This window comes from Megalops cyprinoides, chromosome 1 (assembly GCF_013368585.1).
Source record: "Megalops cyprinoides isolate fMegCyp1 chromosome 1, fMegCyp1.pri, whole genome shotgun sequence".
NCBI classification, from domain to species: Eukaryota; Metazoa; Chordata; class Actinopteri; order Elopiformes; family Megalopidae; genus Megalops; species Megalops cyprinoides.
The window spans coordinates 41,301,425-41,319,030 of NC_050583.1; the positions used below are offsets into that span (position 1 = coordinate 41,301,425).

Consider the following 17,606-nt stretch of genomic DNA (forward strand, 5'->3'; position numbering starts at 1 on the left):
CCCAAGCTGCTACAATCACCACAGATTTCTCACAAGGTGAAAACAGTAAAGGTAAATTTAAAATAATTTGCTACTTAAATGTGTGTGTTGTGAGAAAAGCAATACAGATATGAGCAAGGTCTTAATATGAGCCAGATGCTGTTTTGACTGTTGGAGTCTCTGTGACCAAAACATTTTGTGTAGATCCCCTGTCACACTGAATCATACCAGGATTATGTTAATGCCAAACAGTGCAGCACTGAAATAGGGCAGCACTGCAAAGATGTCAATTATAATGCACTAAGGGAGAATGCTCACCACTTCAGCTGTTATTGCCTGTGTGGAAGGGAGTACTTTATCCCCACTCTACAGCTGTGTAAACCCAGCATCGTCTGCAGGCTCCGCAGTAACAAGACAGATAGATCCCCTCTGCCTCTTCATAGCAATTAGACCAGCTAGTCTCCATCTGTGCACAAAATAACACACTCTGGCTCTTGGGCACTTTTGCCATCAGTCACAGAGATAGGGAAGAATTGTGGCTATTCAAAGATGTAATTTGTACCATGCCAGTCACTGAGTTGTTCTCTCCCTGTCCTCCCCCATCTCCATCTCTTCTAGGCTGGCCAGCTAGGGGTGGATTTAACCTGTGCTCTGCCCCTCTCAGGGGTGATTAGGAGCTAGGTCCTCCCAGGATTATGCCCGTATCTCACCATGCCGCTGCCAGCAGACTGGTTACTGCGCCACTCTGTGGTTATGTGTCTGCTGCTGCACAGCCTTGTGCTGATGACCTTCTGCTTCCACCACGCGGCCACCAGTTGCTCCAAGAGCTGCTACTGCTCACAGAACGAGGTGGGGGGAAAGACAGTGCGCTGCAGCAACCTCCGGCTGACCGAGATCCCTCAGGACATCCCTAATGACACCCGACGCCTCTACCTGGACTTCAACCTCCTCACCACTGTCCCCACCAATGCCTTCCTGGAGCTACCCCTGCTCAATGAGCTTGACCTCTCTCATAACGAGTTGGTTCAACTGGAGCCGGGGGCCTTCCGGGGCCTTGGCGGCTCCCTGCAATTCCTGGACCTTTCCTCCAACAGGCTCATGACCCTCAACCCCGAGGCCTTTGAGGGCCTGCAGTCAAGAGCCAACCTCACCCACAACCCCTGGCACTGCGACTGCAACCTGCAGAACGTGATGCCCCAAGTGGACCTGGAGCCCACCTCCCTGGCCGGCATTGTGTGCCAGACCTCTGAGCCTGAGGACGTGGGAGCCCAGGGCACCCCTTTCCTGCTGGCCAAGGACCTGGACTTGTGCGTGGTGCTGAAGAAGACCACGGACGTGGCCATGCTGGTTACCATGTTTGGCTGGTTCACCATGGTCATCTCTTACCTGGTCTACTATGTGCGGCACAACCAGGAGGATGCCCGCCGCCACCTGGAGTACCTCAAGTCCCTGCCCAGCAAGCAGGGGAAGTCGGAGGAGTCTTCCACCATAAGCACTGTGGTGTAGGAGCACGGAACCTGGAAACCACCAGGATCAGAAATGCAGGCAGCATTGGCTGTCTTCCGGCCCCTGGGCCTGGACCAGTGTCAGGGGGCTGGATGCAGCAGTGGCCAAATGTCACTTCTCTCTGCTCTGATGTGGGAGGCACAGGGATGGCAGGACATGCATTCAGGAAGTCATGGTCTATCTAATCCAGATTAATAATTCATCCATGAGCAGTGTATTAAGAGCCTGTGCTGGCTGAGTAAGATGCATGTATTTGGGGAACAACAGTAGAGCCCTCAAAAATCCCTTTTAACCAATGGGGTGTCCTCTATAACGCACTTGCTCAAAAGGCTGTGCTAGAGGCCATCTGAAATTTCCTCTGCCACATCTAACAGCAATAAGATTCACAGGAGAAAAAGTCTGATGTCTTTGCATTAACAGTATCAGTGAACCCTCCTCATGTAAATTTGTTTTCCCGCATTCAAGCAAGCCCAAGAAGTATTTGAAGTGATCCAGTGAGGTATGAAATGTTCCTCTGCTCATATTTGCAATGATTTTGTATGTGATTAATTTGGTTTTTTTGTTGTAATTTTAAACTCAGTATTCCCTGTGCATTTTACCCACAAAATAAATCAGAAATTGTATTTTCTATTTGTAAGTGACTGAACTGTCTTACCAACTGCAGTAAGTCAAAGTTAAATTTGGTGTGTAAAGATGGTGTGTACGATGTGTGTGGAGCAGCTGGATGTTGTCTACTTCCTTGACCCAATTTTTTTGTTGCTGAAATATAGATGAAGAGAAATTTATTTCTGGATTCAAGAAATGGAATTTTGAGAGAAGGATATTTGGTGAATCCCAAAGTAAGGCATCCATTCCTTTAAGATACTGAAAGTGATTTCATGTGTGACAACATTTCAGAACAACTTCCCCAATTTCTCAAGTCTACAAAAGGTGCACTCTTTTTATGGCATGCAAATAGAATATTAAAATATTTTAAATTCAATGTATCCCTGTAGCAAAGGGCGAGAGCAGTCACCGTAGTGACAACACTCTGTCACAATCCAACTGAATTATTTGATAACAGTGTTTGATCTCTCCGACAGGTTTTTTCTCAATGAATGCTTCCACTTTGAGGCTGAATTACAGTGAATGTGGGTTTTGGTAATGATTCTTCTCTGTGGATATGACCCATCCCCTCTAAATTTTCCTGTGGCTTGCGGATTAGTATTTTTATGCTTGTTTGGAGCTCTGGATCTTAGGAATATTTGTCCTTCATAGCTTCATCTGTGACACTAGAGAGTTATTAAACATACAAAGCATGCATTCAGCAATGTGGACATAAAAAATAAAAGAAACTTTTCAGTACAATTATATAAAGGCCATTTTGGTCCTAAAAGCTTGGGGTTGAATGAGAGGCTCTACAGGAAACCCCTCCTAGCTGAGCCAGGCCTGATTTTCTCACTGTGGGAATAGAAAGCACCCACGTGTCATCCCCCTCCACACACAGCAGATCTGTGAAAACAGACGTGGGTGAGCAACACCTTGATACAGCACACTAACCGTTACAATCAAATCCATTTTCTGCTGAGCTCAGATCACCAGTCTGTTTCCATCAACAGACTGATTCTGATTCCTTGCGTTCAGATCCACTGAGCACTCAACCCCAAGAGGTAATTGTATTTTATCATTGATCCCTGTTCACTGTACAACATGCATGCTGTACTCTGAAGATGTTGTGTGAGTAAGTATATGTGCAGGGTGGAGTTTTATCATGTTTTTCAGTTCAAATTCTGTTGCCAGCTGACATAACAAGTGTTACTGATGGTCATATTAATAGTGGATCTGACTGACACCATCTCTCTCACAAACACATACTCGCACTTTAACGCATAACATGGCACAGGAAGTACGCCTGCAGCAAGCGCAGTAGTGCAATGACATCTCACGCATCTGATGTGAAGGGTGCAGGCGCCGTGGAGCAGCCCTTTCCTCTGTTGTCATGCTGAAACCAGAAACACCCTCTGGAATTACCTGTTGGCAGATGGCAACGTTATTTCTCTATTCCTCTCAGAAAGGCTCTCTTCCCTCCATTCCTTGAGGAACAAGCTTGCAGGCAACTTGGGTTCATGCCGGGAGTCACGCCATCTGGTAGGGGCATTCCCAGAGGACCTCAGACGCCCCACAACGCAGCGAACAGGACAAAAACATGATTGTCCGTCTATGTGCACTAAAAATACACTGTGCTGCTGGAAATGGCTGGTCCCCCTGGAGAAGGAAGCTCCACTTCCATTAGTGCTCTCTTCAGCTGTTATCCATGTCAGGGGGCTGCATCCATCTTGGCTCGTTGTGCTCTTTACCCAGTAATCAGGCATGTAAATAATATTACCTTTGAAATCTGATTCAGGATCCATGACCATCCTGTCAAGCTTGTTGAGTAGTGTTCACTCTTGATCAGGTAACAGGTGGCCTTACAGGGTGACAGTGCGAGAGAGCGGGGCTGTCAGCCTGACTGGAAGCTTTGAATGGGGAGGCCGCAGGCTTTCAGTGTGCATCCCGCCAGCACCTGTAACCTTAAAACATCTTCAAAATAAAGCCACAGATCAGTGAAGTGGGTCTGATGATTTGCAAGGCTAGTATGTACCTGCCTGGTATCAAGATTACATTCATCATTACTTAGCTCTAAATTGAATCCTCCAGAGAGAATCGGTAACCTGTGACTATAAAAATACTTTGCACATAAGGCCAGTAGTACCAAACAGTCATGTAAGGAGTCTGTATTTGACCACATGTCCATCCAAAGACTAATGCTTGGTTTCTCATTGTTAATGGATATTGACATCTGCAGTTGACAGCCTTTTTTCCAAGGTGCCCTTCAAGCAGAATGAGCCAAAAAAACTGAGTGTGACAGAGTATTTGACCCCACCCTTAGACTCCATTCTCCTGTGGGTGATGTATGAACACCTGTGTCACACATGTGGTATCCTGCAGGCAAACTCCAGGCCTGCCAGTCCTCTCCTTTGTGCCCTAGCTGCATGCGTGCTGGGTTTAGGCCTCGACTGTCACACCCTGTTCTCACTCTGAATCCCCATGGTGACACTTTGTTTCTTATTTCGCTTGGATTAGTTTTGAGAGGTTTTTCTCCTCCAATCACAAGACAAAATCCGTTGTCTCTATTCCCTCCTCACCGCATAAATGGAAAATAATTGCAGCCGCCTACTGCTCAGGAGAGACTCAAGGACACTGTTTTGTGTGTTAGAGCACCAGCCTACTGTACAGGCTTTATGTATGTCTGCATAATGGTACACTGGAATAAAAACAAGCCATTTCCTGGCGTACACTGTATTAGAGTTCTGAAACTGTCTGCACTTGAAATGGTTGCCAGATTTTTGGCAAAATAAACAGTATGTCAGCTTAATTTAAGAGAAACACTGACTGGAGCCATTCATAAAGAGATACAGACATCTTAAAATTCAGTGTAGAATGCCTCCATTTCAAACCTACTTTAATTTATTACTTTCCAGACTCTCTGCGACTGTGAAGTAGCTCAGTCCTTGTTCTTGTGTTTGTGCTTTTATTCTGTGACTTAATGGATATTTCTAAAAACATAGGTTTGTATATCCCATCTCTTATTAAATCTGCAACAGGCCCAGTTGATAGATCTTACATATTTGGTAAGAGACCTAGCTTAGTGTTGCAAGAAAACTGTCCCACCCAAATTTTAAACATACAACCCAGAGGTCAGACCAACAGCACTTTGGAGGAAGTGACTGACTCTGAGAGTATGTTATCAACTTTGTTTGAGGAGCAGGAGCAATTCAACAAGATAAGCAGGAGGTTCAACAATGGTAAAATATAGATGGTAAACCCCCCCCCCTCTCACCAACATTTCCTGTCACACACAGGGGTTTCACTGGTAATGTAACACCATCCTTCCTACCACTTAGCTGCAGTTAATTCAAATTTCAGGGCAACTTAGCTTGCAAGCAAGGGCTGGAACAGGAACTGCCCTGCCTCCCAGACATGTTACACTGGTGTGAGCATTACCACTGCTGGGTAATGGGACACAAAGGAATGGATAGGGTGACACATCCAATCAAGCAAAGCGCAGCCCCACACCAGATTGGGTTGCAGATTAAAATGTTTCCAGGTGGATTACCTTGGACAAAAGGGTATGAGCACAGTTGGGAGAACTTCACTATTTTGGGCAGGGAAGAGTGATGAAGAGGCTGTGATGTGCACTTTACCATATTTTGTGACCCCATGCTCTACTGCCCCCTGGTTCTGCACTTTTGAGAAGCACACAGAATGGCTTCCAAGACCACTTCTCCATTCTCCATATTTTATTTTAAGAGGTTCTGAGAGGAGCGGAGGGAACTCCTACTAGGAACTCCTTCTGCAAGGTGACACTGCTTTGTATATCACTTTAAATTTAACAAGTCGGTTACAAAAGGTGTTGATACTCAGACTGAACCGGACACAGAGGCATTCACAAAATGCATCCTTTGATGAAAGTGAAGTGCATGCCAATCGATGTCTCTGAAAGCGTTTCACTGATTGGTCACTGTAGGGGAAAGAGGGTGGAACTACAGGACTGTGCACCGCAGTAGCGCCGCAAAGGCCAGAACTGGAAACAGATGTGGGAGAGGTGAGGCATGCACTCCATTAAAAAAAAAAAACACATTACCAGCCAATGGATGGTGGGACTCTTAGCGCCAGACTCTACAGGTATGTAGCCACCTCTCTCGCCCCCCACCCCCTTGCCACACACACACACAAACACACACACCCCAACATGCTTTACCCTGCGGAGTAACAGAGGCCGTGCTCATGCCACCTCTGTCTAAGACCTACTTTGTTTACTTATAGCAGACTTCCCTTATCATTGCAGAGGAAGAGATCCACGCTGTACGGGGATGACACAGCTTGGGATGGCCATTCCTTCACACAGAGAGCTCTGATCTGTTTCTTTAATCTTCCTGCTCGTTGCTACACATGCCAATACTCACCCTGTCTCCATGGTAACCACTTTTTTCTCTCCTCTGATCCCCCCTTGGTTCCCCCTTCCTTTGAAGACGAACTATGCTGCTCTGATTACATAACAAAACATATCTCACTTTTTCCTGTGTGACTATGATGTAATACCAAGCAGATACACAGCACCGACATGTGACTGCAGTGTTGCTTGCACCCAGAATCACTGGTTGCAGAAAGGTTTAAGAAAAGAAAGAAGCACCCTATTCTTATTTCTGTGTTATACACAGATGGCCTATCTACGTGAGATGAATCATTTTGAAAATGTAGCTAATGCTGTACTGCAGGGTAAATGAACAGCAATGACTCAATTAAATAGCCAACACATCTTTAGCTTTAAAATCACATTGAAAGATGTTTTGTTGGGCAAGTTTTTATTAGATTCCATTTCCTGAAAAAGTGACAAAGCCCAGTTTAGATGGTTATATGAGTCTCATCTTATGACTCAGGGGTTTTATCATTAAGATGTACGCTATTCAGTGGCAAAGCATGTGGGTGATTCTCTAGATACTGTGCAATGTGTGTTTCTTATACAGTGCATTTTACTATTAAGAAATACTAATATAATAATGCACCGCATATAGTGAACAAAAACAATATTGCTCAGAATTATTCCTATAGGCCTACCAATGTTTAAAACTGGATTTCTGCGAATCAACGACTGAAAACAATCAAATTTTCTTGGGCTGATGTGGTTCTTAGAGGAGTCCACTGCAACTAAACTTTAATAACGATCATCGCAATGATGTATATTATATGGCTAAGAGGACTGTCTAAAAATGTCAACGTAATGCCTGCTAGTAATCTTGTTATTTCAGAACCTTCCTCCCCTTATTATTTACAATTTAGTCTGAGATCCTTTAGTCTTGCCTGATTTTAACTCTGTTGATTACGTCTCCCTCCCAGAATCCTTTGCGCGCCCCTCAGAGTTGCCAGTCATTCTCCTGACAGCGAAAGTTACGGTGTAGCAAGTCCTGGAAAACAGCAAGGGTATGATCGGAGGTAACATATAGCTAGCTTTAAAAGAATTCATCAGCTTGACAGTGCCTTTCGCTGTATTGACAGAATGAAGGAAACTACATCGAAACGGCGAGAGAAGCCCCGGGACTCTAAAGCCGAGAAGAAACCGGAGCCAGGCCCGGAGCCGCGGGATGTGGAGATGCCGGAGGAAGAAGCGGCCGCTGCTGGAAAGCCGCACAAGGAGCTTGACACGCTCACGCTGGAAGGTACAAAGAAAAGCAATGAGAGGTGCTGATAGCTCCGTAATGTTGTTTACAGGATCCAGCTCAAATTCTAACAATGGTCTTCCACCCTCAGTGAAGTGTTTCTCTACAACACCGTAGTGATGCATCAAAACAAACGGTCGCAGTAGAAGGAAGATAGATAGCTGCTGAGTAACGGAAGACAGACTTCATCCTAGCTAGCGTACTGCCTTCCCATACAAGTGTTCAGTTTATCAACTCTGTATAGCTAGCTTTAGCTACTTGCCGAGCTCCTTATGCAGCTTTTATTGTGGTCAGATGTGTAATCTGGTAAAAGTAGTACTGCGGAAAATTAATAATTATAAGAACTTGTAGCAATATAATATAGAAAAATATTAAACAAAAATGAACAATATGTCTGTCAAATTCACTTGGCTGAATAAAGTACACAACGGTTTTCACCCATAAAATTATATATTTATCACCAATATAATTTCTGTGTTCTATGCCAGGCCTGTCTTACGCACAAACCTTGTTTTTTTTTCTTGAGCTTAGTTTTGTTGTTGATGTTATCACTCTCCTGGTAAGGGCTGTGGAATTTACACTGAACTGGGAAAGTTTAAAAAATAATAATAAGTGTAATCCCCAAAAAGTCATTTTTCTTAATGCCATGTAAAGCTATCTGTCGACACAGTGCTACAAGATGGCACAGTGGCATCACATTTCTACAGGTCACGATCCAAATAACCTGCAGCTTGGTTTTCATGCCGACAGGAATCACGTCTGATCATAGATGAAGTCGTTCAAACATGGAAAGACTTGGATGCCCCTGAAATCCCATGTTTTTTTTTTTTCCACATTCCATGGATGGGACTGCACAGCTGTGCTGTTGTAGGTCTGCTCTACCTGATTTTTCATCCCTGTCTTATATCTCCCTGTGTTGCAGACATCAAAGAGCATGTGAAGCAGATTGAGAAGGCTGTTTCCGGGAAGGAGCCCCGCTTTGTGCTGCGTGCCCTGCGGGCCCTGCCCTCCACCAGCCGCAGGCTCAACCCCAATGTCCTGCACAAGGCCATCTCTGGCTTCTACACCTCCAATGCTGCTGGCAAAGAGTTTCTGCTGAGTTTTCTGGAGGAGGTGAGCACCCTTTGCTTTGATTAATCTCTTAGAACAAGGAAAGTCAAAAGTATTTTTCAGGCAGTGAGGTTTGGTGCCATGCAGTGGCTTTTCGGAGACACATATGTACTTATATCAAGCCTTTCACACCACTGCTCTTCTGTGTTACGTGCTGTATTGATGCTAGAGCCACAGGAACACTAGTCTTCTGTTTGAAATCCATTCACGATTTCCATGCGGGTTTTCAACTCCATTGCCTCAAATTGCACATGTTGAGGTTGAAAGTAGAGAAGGGAAATGGCCCTTTGATTCACAGTTCTGCTTTGACTGTTTTATTCCATCTATATCTGTTTTTGGACAGTGGGTCAGCCAAGCTACTTGCAGGTCTTTGATGACCTGTTGTTTTTGATGTATCCTTTTAGTTTGACTGTATCTCTAGACTGGAAATGCAAGCAAATTAAAAGGATTCATCAAAATAAATCATCTCACTCGTGTTTTCAGCCCATGGACACGGAGGGAGATGTCCAATTCCGGCCCAGGACTGGCAAGGCAGCTGCCGCTCCTCTGCTTCCTGAGGTGGAGGCCTACCTACAGCTTCTCCTGGTGGTTTACCTCACAAACAATAAGCGCTACACGGAGGTGAGGGTCCGCTTTCAATTGCCAGCAAAACCAGAATTGTACTAGTGCTCTTCATTTCCTTCATTACCCTCTGAAGGGCTGTGGTGCCATTCAGATTGTAATGAAGGAAAATTGCATATCTACCTAAATTTCTGAAATATACAGTCTTGCAAATGTCATGGTGTAGTCTGAGTGCCTGGAATATTGCAGGTGTTAAGGAGACCTTTCAGTAAGCAGTTGATTTATACCTGCCACTCCAGAAGAAATGACTGCCTCTCCAGATAATTACAAAATTTAAAGAGCTGAAGTGGGAATGAAGTAAAACCTGCTGACTCTGCAGCCCTCAGACTTGATTGCTTATGCCTTGGCTGTGATGATGCTTTACGCTGTGTCTTTCTGCTCCTCCTCCAGGCCCAGAAGGTGTCTGATAACCTCCTACAGAAGATCAGCTCTCAGAACCGCCGGGCCCTGGACCTGGTGGCAGCCAAGTGCTACTACTACCACTCCCGCGTCTATGAGTTCCTCAACCAGCTGGATGCGGTGCGCAGGTGAGCTGTCCAACACGTGGCAGGATGTCACTGGACAGACAGAGGTGTCACCTGTTCTGTCAAGTAAAGACTGTCTGTCCTCCACTTCATAATCACATTCACAGAGATGCTTGGCTCAAACCTGATCGTGAATGATGGAGCACAACACAGTTAGAACTCCATAGATATTCCTAACCAAATGTGGCATTTGAAAACCAAAGATTCCTTTTTTACCTGGGAAAGCCAGCACAGATGGTAAATCGCATGTTTTTACCTCTTGCTACAGTGGGGGGTGAAAGCTATTCCTGTCTAAATATTGTGAAGCAATCACATTGATGCCCAGAGCTTGCATTGCATTGTAGGGCAACACCCACTTCATCTGTATCAAATGCCATGTTTTGCCATTCGAATTTTAGCATTCTGCATTTCATGCCACAAAAGCATAAAGGCTGGCCAGGGACATCCATTATGTGGACAGAATTACTTCTGTCTACAAATTGAGTTTCTTTTGTCCACAAAATGAAAAGCACAACGGTCAATTCAGTGCACGAAAGGAATTATCCGTTTTGTTTTCTGTGCACGAAAGTATGTGCTCTCTTCAGTATTTCGTGGACACAATGCTAACACGTTTGTGTTTTTCGTGGACAAAACGCGTTACGGTGTTACATGGTTTCGTATTGAATTTATGCGTTTCGTAGCACAGAAGGCATTCTGTCTACGAAAAAAGATCTGTTACACTTGGCGGCGACCCACAGTTTGTTGGCAAAATTATGTTAAATGATAATAAAAAGTAGGCCGCTTTAGCATCTAAATTTCTTCTATTACAGTCGCAATAACCTTAAAACTGCAGCTGAGCACCCATCCTAAAAATTGAATGCTTAATTTCACAATCGAATGCCAATTCGATGAACGAAGCTTCAAATTTTTCAGTACAGCCCTACAATGGATGCATGTTTATCTGTTTATCCATCTGACCAGGTGGAATACAGCTTGTACATTTCTCAGCAGTCCTGTCCAATGTCTCTCTTGTCCTTCAGTTTCCTTCACGCCCGCCTTCGTACTGCCACCCTGCGGCATGATGCAGATGGCCAGGCCACGCTGCTCAACCTGCTGCTGCGTAACTACCTGCAGTACAACTTGTACGACCAGGCCGAGAAGCTGGTGTCCAAGTCTATCTTCCCAGAGCAGTCCAACAACAATGAGTGGGCCCGCTACCTCTACTACACAGGTCAGCGAGGCCGGTCGCAAGAGAGCACTGCAGGGTTCCAGGGTGGATTTTTGACACACACTGCCCTGACGTTTCCCGAACCTTTCTAGAACGTTGCATTCCCCAGGGATGCCTACAAATTGTTTGAATTCACTGGATGAAAAGATCCATGGATAACAGTATGTTGGAGTGTAATGCCCCCAGTCTGAGATGATTTATTAGTGGGGTAAAGTAGCAAGTAGTGTCTGGTGCAAGAGGGTGATGTACTGCCTTTCACTTTAATTGGATGAACATGCTTGGAATGTATGGTGTGTGAGGTGCACATAGGAATCATTGACCATGTTCAAGCGTGTGCTTTAAGAGACGATGTACTGTCTGTCTCTCTCTGTGCTGCAGGTCGCATCAAGGCCATCCAGCTGGAGTACTCAGAGGCCAGGCGAACTCTCACCAATGCCTTGAGGAAAGCCCCCCAGCACACTGCCGTGGGATTCAAACAGACGGTCAGTACGCCAGAGAGTAGAGGCAAAATGCTCTTTCATGGGGCTGGTTACCACAGCAACCAACCCTTTTGTGTCTTTATTGTAGATTACACTGATGGCATTCAACCATGCACATATTTGTCACGAAACAGTCAGTCGGATCTTTGCTCAAAACAATTATTATGGACAATTACAGCTATGACAGGTTTAATCTTGGCATGGAACACTTATGGTAAGCCATCACAATTACGATGAACACCGTAATCTTTGCTAGGAGTTTCAGTACTTATAAAATCCTTTGTGTACCACATTCGTAGTAGACACTGAATAGAGTCTGAAACAAGCATTTTTGGAAACATAAGATCAATTTGAGATGTTCTGCACCTCTAATAAAATAATGACCAATAATAAACAGTTAATTAAACAGGTACAGAAAAGTAAGGGGCCCCATTTTTTTCATCCCAAATCACAGTTGTTTCTAAAGGCACATGACAGCCTGTCATCTCCTTATAACATATTGCCAGATGGGTATCTGTGGACTCTCCGGAGCCTGTTTTTAATTGTGGGCTAATTTTTAGTAATTGGAGTAGCCTCAGAATGAGGCTTAAATGCACCTTGAGGCAGTCCTCATGAAGATTGAGTGAGGAACTCCTCCAGCTCTTTGACAACAGGTGAGTCATTGAGGAGCGTTTTGTGAAAACAGTCCTTGAGACATCCCCACTGGCAACTGCTGGAGGAGAGACACCTTTTTTATTAATAAGCTAAGTGTGATTTTTTTATGTCCTGGTTGCTTTGTACAGCACAATGGATGGATACAATTTCAGGCTGAAGGATAATCATAACGGAATGGAAGTCTGTTGACGAACTGCCAATTCCTGTATCCAGTGGTCTCTCATTATAATGTAGGCACGTTGTGTACAGACTGTCCTTGTGAGGGTGACAATGCTAAATGCTTTTGTGCTGCACATAGAAATGTCAGGATAGAGTGGTGGGCAGTGAACTGCTGAAAAAGGGAAAGAATGCACTGTAAGCCCTGCTCCTGTTCCAGGCCAGTTGCAAAGGACTGTGGAACGGCATCTTCCACAGAAAAGACCCGGAGTCAGTTCTGCCAGTGTCTGTGTACAATGCTTGTTATTGCACTGCTATTCATGTGCTCTGCAGACTGCCTCTGTAATCCTCAGGCCTGCAGTGCCTGCAGACAAACTTCTCCATAGTCCAGTTTGTTCATATGCCCACTGTCCCTGTCCTGCAGGTGCACAAGCTCCTGATCGTGGTGGAGCTGCTGCTTGGAGAGATCCCGGACCGGCTGCAATTCCGCCAGCCCTCCCTCAAGAGGTCCCTCATGCCCTACTTCCTGCTGACCCAGGGTACGAACACGGCACTCCTATAGACAAACATTTCAGATGATGCCTCAGGCTTTTGTATTAGAGGGGTGTGTTTTTCTCTTATCTTTAAAGTAAGTTTACTTTTCCTGTACCTCAACCTGAACAGTATATTCTGGAACTGAAGCCATTCCCCAGTTGGTCTAAATTGCCTTGAGACAATGCCATTTAGATTCACTGACCTTAACATTATTTGTTTGGCACATCTCTTGCTCTGTGTATGTCCTAAGCCCATCCATATCACTTACACATTAGTGGGTCAGTGCAGGTCCATTTCTGGTGTAGTCTTTGGGTGATAACTCTTTGAGGATGTGCTTCATTTCTAGATTATCCTGGTTGAATGAGGAGAGCAACTATTTTAAAGATAAGGAGCAACTTAGCAGGTATGATTTTAAGTGGACTTCCTTTTAAAGGATTATCACATTAGTTAATCCAAGTTCACTTACATTCCATCTCCCTTGAACTGACTACAACTAAACTCCATGATGATGTCACCAATATAGCTGTACAATATACAGCGACCTTGCCCTATTTATGATGCAGTCCATAAGGTGGCACATCCTCTCCTACCAGTGAACAGTGCTCAAGCTAATGGTAACAGCATGGTGGAGCGCCATCCTTTCAATGGGGCTAACTTATTGTGCGTTGAGTTGTTCCGCTCCACAGAAAGTGGCCTGCGTGCCAATGAGCCTTCCGGGCCCGTGCAGGGCTTGCAATATCTACAATCCCCACACCTGTCAGCCCGCTGTCTACACAAGCATCTAGGCAGTACCGTGAGAGTAAGCCCCCATCTCGCTGCTTGCATACAGCTGTGCGGACAGGCAACCTAGCCAAGTTCAACCAGGCCCTGGACCAGTTTGGGGAGAAGTTCCAGACTGACGGCACCTACACCCTCATCATCCGCCTGAGGCACAACGTCATCAAAACTGGTGAGAACTTCTTGGACGTCACTGTTACACGCTGCCCCTCAGAAGTGAAGCAGCCAGCTGCGGTGCCCTTTTGCTCCTTACCATTTAACGACTCTTAGCTGGATAGTGTCTTATTGTTAATGTAGTGTCTGGCTTCATTAGTCCCAGTAATCACGCTCAGAAAGGTGTTTATTAATAAATGGTGTCTAGAGGAGGCTTGTGGGTTGTTAATTCTGGTGGGAATTATGCTGATCTAATCTCATCAGTGAGATCTCTGGCTACTTTTCTGAGGATTGCAGTATCTTGTGTCTTGCATCTCAGCCAGGGTCCGTTTGGTCCAGGAGACGGCCCCTTGCCAGGGCTAGGGAGTCACCTCTTCCCTGTCTCTCCCCCACAGGCGTACGCATGATCAGCCTGTCCTACTCACGCATCTCGCTGGCCGATATTGCCCAGAAACTGCAGCTGGACAGCCCTGAGGATGCTGAGTTCATAGTGGCCAAGGTAGCGGATCCCATGCCTGCCCTCGTCCCCACCCCTGCTCCCGGGCCTGTGTCTACTCCCTGCCCCCATTGTCCTGCGCCCACCCCGAGTACCTGTCCCTGCCCCCTCTGGCCTCTTTCTTTAGTCAGGGCTGGAGGCAGCCTCATGCCCCCAATAAGTACTTCCTCCTGTATCTGTATGTGAATGAACAGCCAGGGCAGCAGCGTTCCTGGGATTGGGTTTGATCATCTGTCTATTGTGTAAAGCTTTTCTGCTGAGGGTGATCAAGTAGAACTCATCCCGAGGCCGGTCGAGGTCCAGTTTTAGTGAAATCGACCTTTTAGAACAACACCTTTAAAAATGCTCTGACCGTGACTGAGTTATGTTTAACACCCTCATTTCTTCTCCCCCATCACACCTCCAACACACATGTACCAGGCAATCCGAGATGGGGTCATTGAAGCCAGCATCAACCACGAGAAGGGCTACGTCCAGTCCAAAGAGACCATGGACATCTATGGCACCCGGGAGCCACAGCTGGCCTTCCACCAGAGAATCTCCTTCTGCCTGGACATTCACAACATGTCCGTCAAGGTAACCTGTCTTTTCCTCATCCGGACTTCAATAGACCCTTAACAGTATTTGAAAGAGTAGCCTTTTTACCTCTTGAGTCGAGAGTGGTTTTGAGATAAACTGGCAGTTGGTGTAGGTGTGCATACACCATTTGCTGTATGGGTTCAGTAGAGTGTGCATGTGAGAGTGCTTATGTGTGTGTGAGAGCACGTGTGTGAACTACTTCTGCTATATCTCAACTAAAAGTAGTATTATAACCTGCACTTTGTCCTCCTTGTTTTGCAGGCAATGAGATTTCCACCTAAATCATACAACAAGGACCTGGAGTCTGCAGAGGTATGGTCACCCCCCCCCCCCCTTCCCCCAAATCTTGTCAAGGAAAATCTTGGTCTTCATTGAGGTGTAGCCATTTCATAGGATACTGCAATGGCTGTGGGTCACTCTTGTACCACACAAGTTTGTAGAACCAGAAGCACCTGTTGAGGAAGTCAGTAACTGCAGAAGTTTGTAGTTGGCAGTTGGCAGAGTTTAGGACACCACAGGGTGGCAGTCTTGTGTAAGGCGTGCAGGGTGTGAACTGGCAAAGCTGCGTGTAACATGACAGTACTGCTCTCTTCTACACACTGCAGAGGGAAAAAGCACTGACGTACAAAATAAATACTCACCTCCAGATGGAAAGTAGAGAAAGGTTGAAAAACAGAAACAAACGGGTGTAAAGAGCACAAAATCTTTTAAAATCCGATGGAAAATCAGCAGTTGATATGATGTCTGCCTGGTACTGAGTGTGTTTTATTGCACAGGAGCGTCGGGAGAGAGAGCAACAAGACCTGGAGTTTGCTAAGGAGATGGCTGAGGATGACGATGATAGTTTCCCATGATCCTTTGAAAGGAGCAATAGCATGGACACGTTCTCTTTCCTTTAAGTCACACGACTGGGTTTCATCTTTCTGTTTCTACCACTTTCTGGTTGCCAGAGCAGTTTGGTCCATCATTGTCATCTTGGAATGTGTGTCAACTGCTACTCTCAGTCTAATTTAAAATGTCAGTTAGCAATTAAAAGCAAAGGGAATAGGAATGGTTTGTTATGAAATGTTTCTAAAGTGTAAACCCATGACAAACTGAGATCCTATGTTTGAGGAGTTACAGGATATTCAATATATATTTATTACAGTAGCCAAATTATGACTTGTAGTGAAGTTCATTCAGTGAAACTTTGTTAGTGCTTGACTTAGGGATTGCATTGTCAGATCAAGTTATTTTATGACAACAGTTTAGGTAGATTATATAGCCATTTTCATTGCTGCCTTGAAACTTGAGCCCATAGAAAGAAAGATGCCAAACAGTTTGTATTGTCCCTCTCAAACTCATTTACTTAATTGCTACTCCTCTTTACGAAGTCTTGAGTTGCCAAAGACATTTGATTGTTTGGTCATTAATCTGACAAGCAATTCAGTGTGTGCTGATGCCTGTTTATTTATCCACTCATAACCACTCACCACTAAGTGAGGGCCTTCTGTCAGCTGTTGTGTTTTACAGAGGGAAGGGTGGTGGTGACTAGATTGCTTTATCATTGTATCCCTCAAAAATGTTGAGATTATGTCTCTCTATACCTATCATAAATGAATGGCAGATTACTGTAACACTTCACACATACACTGTTATTAAAACATTTTCTATACCTTATGATTGACCTGTTTTTTGTTTTTGTAAATAAACTTGGGTTGAGGAGTAGATGAAAAGTTGGCATTGAATTATATATAGTTGAATACAAGACTTTTACCTTTAGGAAATTATGTTGCAAGATAACTTAGTTGTATAATTTTTCTAAATTTCTGCTAAAATCTAGCAGGGCAGAAATTTTGCAAACTGACTTGTGGCAAAGATGGCATCCTATGACAGTGCCACGTTTAAAGTCACTGAGCTCTCCAGTACGACCCATTCTACTTTCAGGGTTTGTCTATGGAGAGTGCATGGCTGTGTGCTTGATTTTATGCACCTATTAACAATAGGTGTGGCTGAAACACCTGAACTCAATAATTAGGGTGTCCACATACTTTTGGCCATATAGTGTGTGATCTAGATGCAACTACAGTACTTTTCTCCCTCTCATGGCTGAGGCATACTCACAACAGCTGCATGGCACTTTTTTATTTTATTTTATTTTATAACATTTATGTTAACTTGTGCACTCCAGAAATGGTAAGATTATTTCCAAACAATTGCATAATGGCAGCAGAGGTCTCTTAAAAGATCTGTAACAGTGCCAGTGATGGTGGGAGGTTATCAGGACACAGAAATATACTGATGGTGGATATTCCAGTTTAAACCCAATAGTGTGGATTGAAATAAAAATGATGTATGCCAACTAGCTACAGTAATTTGAAACAACAAATTTAATCAACTTTTACGGAAACAATTTGAACGCAGTATAGTGCGTCTGTTTTAAATCAGAATACATCTGTTCTAATCTGAAATTTAGAAACCTTGCTAGTCAGCAGTGAAACCGTAGTGCCACATAGAGTCAACACAGTGGTACAAACGCCCTTGTCAATTTGAAAAGCACAGAAACACAAGTAGAAGTAGGCATCACCACACATCCTAATCATCAGAGAAGTAGTT

General features: G+C 44.7%; 2 protein-coding genes across 3 annotated transcripts; both read left to right on the forward strand.

Annotated features, from left to right (window-relative positions):
• Positions 1–678: 678 nt before the first annotated feature.
• lrrc3ca (leucine rich repeat containing 3Ca) lies at positions 679–1,485 on the forward strand. Its single transcript, XM_036549737.1, has one exon. The coding sequence runs from the start codon at positions 691–693 to the stop codon at positions 1,483–1,485; it is 795 nt and encodes a 264-aa protein (XP_036405630.1). The 5' UTR covers positions 679–690.
• A 5,931-nt stretch (positions 1,486–7,416) lies between these two features.
• LOC118779282 (26S proteasome non-ATPase regulatory subunit 3) lies at positions 7,417–16,670 on the forward strand. 2 transcript variants are annotated; one of them, XM_036531320.1, is made up of 13 exons: positions 7,417–7,485; positions 7,561–7,721; positions 8,644–8,834; positions 9,315–9,452; positions 9,843–9,979; positions 10,996–11,186; positions 11,562–11,665; positions 12,897–13,011; positions 13,836–13,955; positions 14,332–14,435; positions 14,853–15,008; positions 15,273–15,323; positions 15,788–16,670. In XM_036531320.1, exons 2-13 carry the CDS (start codon positions 7,562–7,564, stop codon positions 15,863–15,865), a joined length of 1,545 nt encoding a protein of 514 aa, XP_036387213.1. In that variant the 5' UTR covers positions 7,417–7,485; position 7,561; the 3' UTR covers positions 15,866–16,670. The 2 variants fall into 2 exon arrangements, with proteins under 2 accessions (XP_036387213.1, XP_036387222.1); XM_036531329.1 differs by having other exon boundaries at positions 7,419–7,721; positions 15,791–16,670.
• Positions 16,671–17,606: the final 936 nt, after the last annotated feature.